The 6542-nt window shown below is 42.9% G+C and overlaps 1 protein-coding gene across 1 annotated transcript in view; it reads left to right on the plus strand.

Annotated features, from left to right (window-relative positions):
• The first annotated feature begins 189 nt into the window (after nucleotides 1-189).
• The window catches only part of dnah5l (dynein, axonemal, heavy chain 5 like), a 41692-nt gene continuing 35339 nt past the window's right edge, over nucleotides 190-6542 (plus strand). Inside the window, exons 1-12 of the mRNA XM_068737135.1 lie at nucleotides 190-424; nucleotides 555-658; nucleotides 870-1058; nucleotides 1422-1496; nucleotides 1587-1658; nucleotides 2873-2944; nucleotides 3037-3138; nucleotides 3406-3592; nucleotides 4472-4637; nucleotides 5501-5594; nucleotides 5701-5799; nucleotides 6432-6542. The exon at nucleotides 6432-6542 is cut by the window's right edge and continues 71 nt beyond it. Of these exons, the coding sequence (XP_068593236.1) occupies nucleotides 190-424; nucleotides 555-658; nucleotides 870-1058; nucleotides 1422-1496; nucleotides 1587-1658; nucleotides 2873-2944; nucleotides 3037-3138; nucleotides 3406-3592; nucleotides 4472-4637; nucleotides 5501-5594; nucleotides 5701-5799; nucleotides 6432-6542 (1506 nt within the window). The remainder of the gene's footprint in view (nucleotides 425-554; nucleotides 659-869; nucleotides 1059-1421; nucleotides 1497-1586; nucleotides 1659-2872; nucleotides 2945-3036; nucleotides 3139-3405; nucleotides 3593-4471; nucleotides 4638-5500; nucleotides 5595-5700; nucleotides 5800-6431) is intronic.

Raw genomic sequence — 6542 nt, forward strand, 5'->3', positions numbered from 1 at the left:
CTGAAGGAGCTTTTCTGTGAGCAGATACAGTTAACCTCTAATACTCCAGACCAGATTCAAATACGGGGTTTGTAAAACGGGTTTAGACTTTAAAGCCCTGGTTCTTGGCCTAAGTGCATTATGTATTCAGTGTAATCAGTGATTCTACTGTAAAACAGTAGCAATACTTGAGCACGTCTTGACTGTCAGATGGCAGATCCAGACTCTGAGGTTCCACCGACGGAACACTCGCCCGTTCTTCCCCCGGTCAGCAGCCCTGAACCCGGGCTGAGCGTCTGTGCTCCTTCTCCGGACACGGAGCTCCAGGCAGGAGGGCAGGGAGTCCAGGACGGCCCTGTGGAGGAGGAGGAGGAGAAGGGAGGAGGAGGAGGAGGAGGAGGAGCCAGTACCAAACCCAGACCTTCTCTGCTTCATGTCCACAGACGTACAGACAACACACTCAAATTATAGTCAAAATACATCAAAACTAATGCTAATGCTGAAGCTAACAGGAAGTCTACTGGTGCTTAAAGTACAAATTAATACTGTTTTTAACTGTTTTCTTGGATCCCCAGATGCGATTGGCAGAGGACATCGGCGAATAGGAGGCCAGAGCCTGAGAGCCACTGATCACATGTCTCCTCCGCCGGCTGCTCCGTCCACGATCACCGGCACCTCAGTGAGTAAACAGTTACAGCAGTCAGCCACCGGAGGTGCAGTCACGTATCCGGGTTCTCATATTTTAACTATAAAAAAACAAAAAACTATAAATCTGCTCATTTAACTTGTTACAGTAATTTCCCAATACTGTATTTTGTTAATTCTTGACCCGGCATGAAACAGACGAGTAACCGTGGGAACAGAACTTTTAGGGACTACTTTCTCTGCAGGTGTCCAGTAGAAGGACAGTGCTGTTGTCCAATGAGGCGAGGAGAGAGATGGCGAAGCAGGTTAGAGCCGTGAAGGAGGAGAGACGAGCGACGCTGGACGCCCGGCACAGATACTTGATCGGCAGGTTGGTGGATGCCGGGACGCCGGGGGAGCTGGAGGTGGAGGACTCCCTCATCTCTGATGACAAGGTACCATCACAGGCTATATTTAATACACAAACACATAAACCTACAAGAACTACAATCCCTTAAATCCCCTTTCCTCATTTCATTGGGTACACATAATAATAATACAAATAATAAAATCATAAAGAATACAAAATTATAATACAAGCATATTAATACAACAATAAATACATTTATATTGTTAATAATAATAATAATAATGTAAGGATGAAAATATTAATAATAAATGAATAATATAAAATAACAAAAATAATAGTTATTGTAATGGTATAATTATAATAATATAAAGTGACAACAATAAAAATATAACAATGATAATAATATTAATTCTCCTGTCTTTGGATCATTCTTGTCTGGTTCTTCCAGTTCAGTCTGGTTCATGACTTCTTCGCTGCCAACGGATCCAAGAAGCTGATTTTCTTCTATCAGAATGTGAAGCAGGTAAACCGGTCCTTTTTTCTCTTCCCTCGTTATTTGCCATTTCCTCGCCATCATTTTTCTCATCGTGCTCTAACTTGTGTTTCTCCTCAGAATCTGTCCTCCGGTCCCTCGTCTTCCTCCGTGGATCAGAGGAAACTCTTCCTTACCACCGGGAGCTCTGAGGTACAAATGTTCTTTTCACCCAAATAATCACAGAAAGGAGCCGAATCAGGAACCTTCAGTCTTGTTTTGCACGTTCCTGTTTGACTTTCTGAACTCCAATGTGTGAATGACTGGGGTAACTTCATGTGGGGACCTTTTGATTTAAGGACGGGGACTAAGTTTAGAACCAAGTCAAACTACAAGTAGAGTTCCTACAAAGTTCCCCGGGTTCCTGGAGAATTTTCATGCGATAGAAAATGACCACTGCAGAGCAGCAGACAGAAACGAGTGGAGACCAGGTGTAACCGCGAGATGCTTCATGAGTGCATCTTATAATCTCATATAGTCTCACTCTGAGCTCAGAGCACCGCTGTCCCGCCTGTTTAATGCTCTCCATTGTCCTGCCTCAGAGGTAATAACTGCTCTGCTGGAGTCTGTGTGGCGTTGCTATGGAAGAAAATGCTGCTTGGTTTGGCGGTTAGCCAGGTGACACGAAACACCTGCAGCAAACATTACACAGTAAACCAACCAATTCTGCTTCTCTACAACCAAACAATCAGAGCAAACACATTAATAATGGTACTACATTCTGATTAGTACATTTGTAAATTCAGCTATCTAAAAGTTTAGTTTTAGACGTAGAGACGCCGTATACGTCTCTGGTAGAGACCTGTCAATCACTGTGTAGCCCCGCCCCTAAAACATCCCTTCTTTATGGTCTGTTTGACTCTAAATGGAGCATAATGTACTAAATGAACATCATGCTGTATTAAAGAAGACTGTAAACTAGAGATTGAGACCATAAACTCATGTTTACAATGTTTACTGAGGGAATAAATCAAGAGAGAAGTAGAGTCATTTTAGACTAGACTTCTATACAACCAGAGGAGTCGCCCCCTGGTGGACACTAGAGAGAATGCAGCTTTAACACTTGAAGCTTTGATTTCACTCGGCAGAACCGGAGGTTACCGCATGGATAGACCTGATCTTACCGCTTTCTCAGAAGATCAGCTGCTGACATTGTCACACGTAATTTGGTCTTAAACATTTGTGAGACGATTTTGTCGTCGGCCCTTCAGAAGTCCCCAAATCTGACATTTGCATTCTCACTAACAGCTCTCCATAGATCCATAAAAATGTCCAGTTCAGACTGTCCTCTGGCTGCGGCACAGAGACATGAGGTGTTTTCCTAGTCATCTGATTAACATGAAACTAAACCCATTTTCTTTTCCAAGCCTTTACTGGGGAAGTGTCTGTTCTTCCTGAGAACCACTGACAAGGCGATAACCACCGCTAATGTGCAGCAGGTCTGTAGCTCCATCTGGTCCTCCAGATTCTCTAAACCTTTAGAATGAGACAAGACCCGGTTGACTCGTGTCATACCTGCTTGTGTCTGAAGGAGGTGAACTTCGGCATGTTGGACTGCAGTGACAGCAGCATCCTGGAGAGTCTGGAGACTCTGGTGGCTCACATCATGTTGCCGGCCCTCCGGTCTCAGCAGGTACTCACCATCCATTCTGTAAGATCACAGAAGGTTTGATTGTTTCAGCTGCAATGTAACCTGAAGGAAACGTGAAAGGATAAAATATCAATACATGTAGATAGAGACAATGAATAAACTTAAAAAACATAGTGCTGCCTGTTGAATTTACCCACTGGTTTGATTGATCTGCACACAGTGTTCATACAGAATGCAGTCTTTAATGAATGTGCAGAAGGTTTATAGTGAGGGAGCGTTTTTACTGCTGACCCTTCACTCTGTGTCCAGACGTGGGGCTCTGTTCAGGAGGGCGTCTCCTGTCCAGACGTCCAGTGCTTTCTGTCTTCAGTGGATCAGTTCGTCAGTAATCTGAGCTCGGCCAGAGTCAACATGGAGAGACAGTTCCAGCTGCAGCAAGTCGTCCTTCCAGATGCCATCGAGCAGCTGAGCAGCCCTGCAGACTACACGGCCGCAGGTAGGAGGGTCAACTACCGCCACTGCTAAATGAAGATCCTCCACCTGCTCCTCTAAACCTGCAGTGATCTGGCCAGTTTCCATTCGTCACAGCTTCTACAGCAAGACAGGGTTTTTCAAGGGTTCTTTGTAAGACTAAGAGTTCAATTAAGAAGCCTTTTTATTCAAAGAACCCTTTTTCGAAGAAAAAGTTCTCCAAGGACTTGTTAAAAGTGTGCATGTTAAATCAGGACGCCCACACAAGAACACACACCCCAAAAACTGTGATTGTGAACCAGGATTGTTGTGGGTTGAGCTGCACCACATCAGCCCTGGCCCTTTAGGGTTCTAGATGTAACCCTAGGAATATATAACAGGGTTTTCAGTAGAACCCAATGTGTGGGTTCTAGATGAAACCCTTGAAATATGAAAGGGTTCTTGGTGGAACGTCCTGGGTGGGTTTTAGATGAAACCCTTAGAATATGAAAGGGTTCTTGGTAGAACCCCCTGGTTAGGTTCTAGATGAAACCCTTGGAATATAAGGCGGATCTTGGTAGAACCTCCTGGATGGGTTCTAGATAAACCCTTGGAATATAAAAGAGTACTTGGTTCTTTTCCCCACTCATCTGGGATTTGTTCATTCACATCTTCCTCATGTTTGTTTTGAAGTGATTGTGATGTTGTAACGTTTTCAGTGTTGAGCAACTTGTCGATCAGTTTAACATCTGGTTTACATTTGAGGAGTCTGAAGGGATGTAGGAGAAATGTGGTCCATGAATTTAGCGTCTTTGTACCAGCTGAGTTGTCAACATGGAGGTCGTACAGCGAGGTGAACCCACTTCATGACTCTGCACCAAAAGCCTCGTCAATGTGATTGTTTTGATTGTGCGTCTGTTCTCAGCCAATAACAGCGAGCTGGTGGAGTGCCTGGAGGGCGTGGTCTCTGTGTGGACCAATCAGATCAAGCAGGCGCTGACGGAGAGCGAGCAGATGAGGAAGGAGGCCGATGACGTCGGACCGTCAGCTGAGCTGGAGCACTGGAAGAGACGCATGGTCACCTTTAACAGGTAGACGCACATTGTAAAGGATTCAACGTCTTTATTGTTTCTCTCTTACTTTTAGTTTACCGTTATCTACCGACAGACACCTTTAGATTACCGTTATCTACCGACAGACATCTTTAGATTACCGTTATCTACCAACAGACACCTTTAGATTACCGTTATCTACCAACAGACACCTTTAGATTACCGTTATCTATCAACAGACACCTTTAGATTACCGTTATCTATCAACAGACACCTTTAGATTACCGTTATCTACCAACAGACACCTTTAGGTTACCGTTATCTACCAACAGACACCTTTAGATTACCGTTATCTACCAACAGACACCTTTAGGTTACCGTTATCTACCAACAGACACCTTTAGGTTACCGTTATCTACCAACAGACACCTTTAGATTACCGTTATCTACCAACAGACACCTTTAGATTACCGTTATCTACCAACAGACACCTTTAGGTTACCGTTATCTACCAACAGACACCTTTAGATTACCGTTATCTACCAACAGACACCTTTAGGTTACCGTTATCTACCAACAGACACCTTTAGGTTACCGTTATCTACCAACAGACACCTTTAGGTTACCGTTAATTAATTTTAATTAATCTCAATCCTTAGTCCTTTAAATGAATTAGATTTTATAATCTTTTCCTCTTTCGTCTCAAACATTTTTTTTTATCTATCTATTTTTTTTGTTTTTCTTTTACTTGTGTGATTTTTGATTTCTCTAATTTTGTTAATTCACAAATTAATTTATTGATAATGCAACCATAGATGTGTGTGTGTGTGTGTGTGTGTGTGTATGTGTGTGTGTGTGTGTGTGTGTGTGTGTGTGTGTGTGTGTGTGTGTGTGTGTGTCAGTCTGATGGAGGAGGTGAAGCGTCCTCAGGTGAAAAGGACTCTGGGAGTTCTGCAGCTCACCAAGTCTCGAACTCTACGAACCTGGATAAAGCTGGTCAGCTTCTTAAAAACACACTGGTTTAAATTGTAGTTTAGCAGCAGTTAGGTTGATGTAATACATATCTTGATTGATTGATTGATTGATTGATTGATTGATTGAGGACGGGGACATCACTGTCGTGGCTAACGAGGCCAAGGACAACGTGAAGTTTCTATACACTCTGGACAAGTTCTTCGGGCCGCTGGGGAAATGCACTCCGGTAAAAATAAACTCTTAATGTCTTTGTAAAGTCTTTGGTTTCGAACCAGCAACCTTCAACCTGTTTGTGACCTGTTTATGATGAGGAAGAATTCATTTTTAGCTTTTAAATTTCCCCAAAAAAGAAAGCAGAAAATAAAAAAGAACACATTCATGCTTAGTGTTAAGGAAACATGAATACAACAATGCAGATAAATAAATGAAAGATGAATGAATCTCTGCATTAGCTGCTACTAGCATTACATCACAATCTCATACACAACCGTCAGAGCAAGAGTTGCATTGTGGGTAATACATCTTATATATCTGCATTTCCACTGTGAACGACCGAAAAATGTTCTCTATCGTCCTAAATCCTAAATGTTGGTTAATAATGAGTGGGGACAGAACATGATAAACATCTACTTAAGAGCTGAAAACAGGTAAAATACTGCTCTATTATTTTAATGTGGTGAAAACCAGTACTGTTTAACACATATTTGTTGGTACTCATCAGTGTTACAGATGAACCAGTGGACATCTAAATACTTTGAACCAATAATGACACAGAACAGGACTAACCCTCAATGAATGACACAGTTAAACTCAGGTTTCACACGGCCTTAAGTCTGAACCCTCCTCCCCCTCTGACAGACCAGTATCCTGCAGCACATTCCCAGTCTGATGACCGGTATCAGGATGATCCACACCGTCTCTCGGTACTACAACACCTCAGAGAGGATGACCTCCCTGCTGCTCAAGCTC

Source organism: Cebidichthys violaceus, unplaced genomic scaffold (genome assembly GCF_023349555.1).
Source record: "Cebidichthys violaceus isolate CVI_PGR_0920_01 unplaced genomic scaffold, fCebVio1.0.p SCAF_76, whole genome shotgun sequence".
Classification (NCBI taxonomy): domain Eukaryota; kingdom Metazoa; phylum Chordata; class Actinopteri; order Perciformes; family Stichaeidae; genus Cebidichthys; species Cebidichthys violaceus.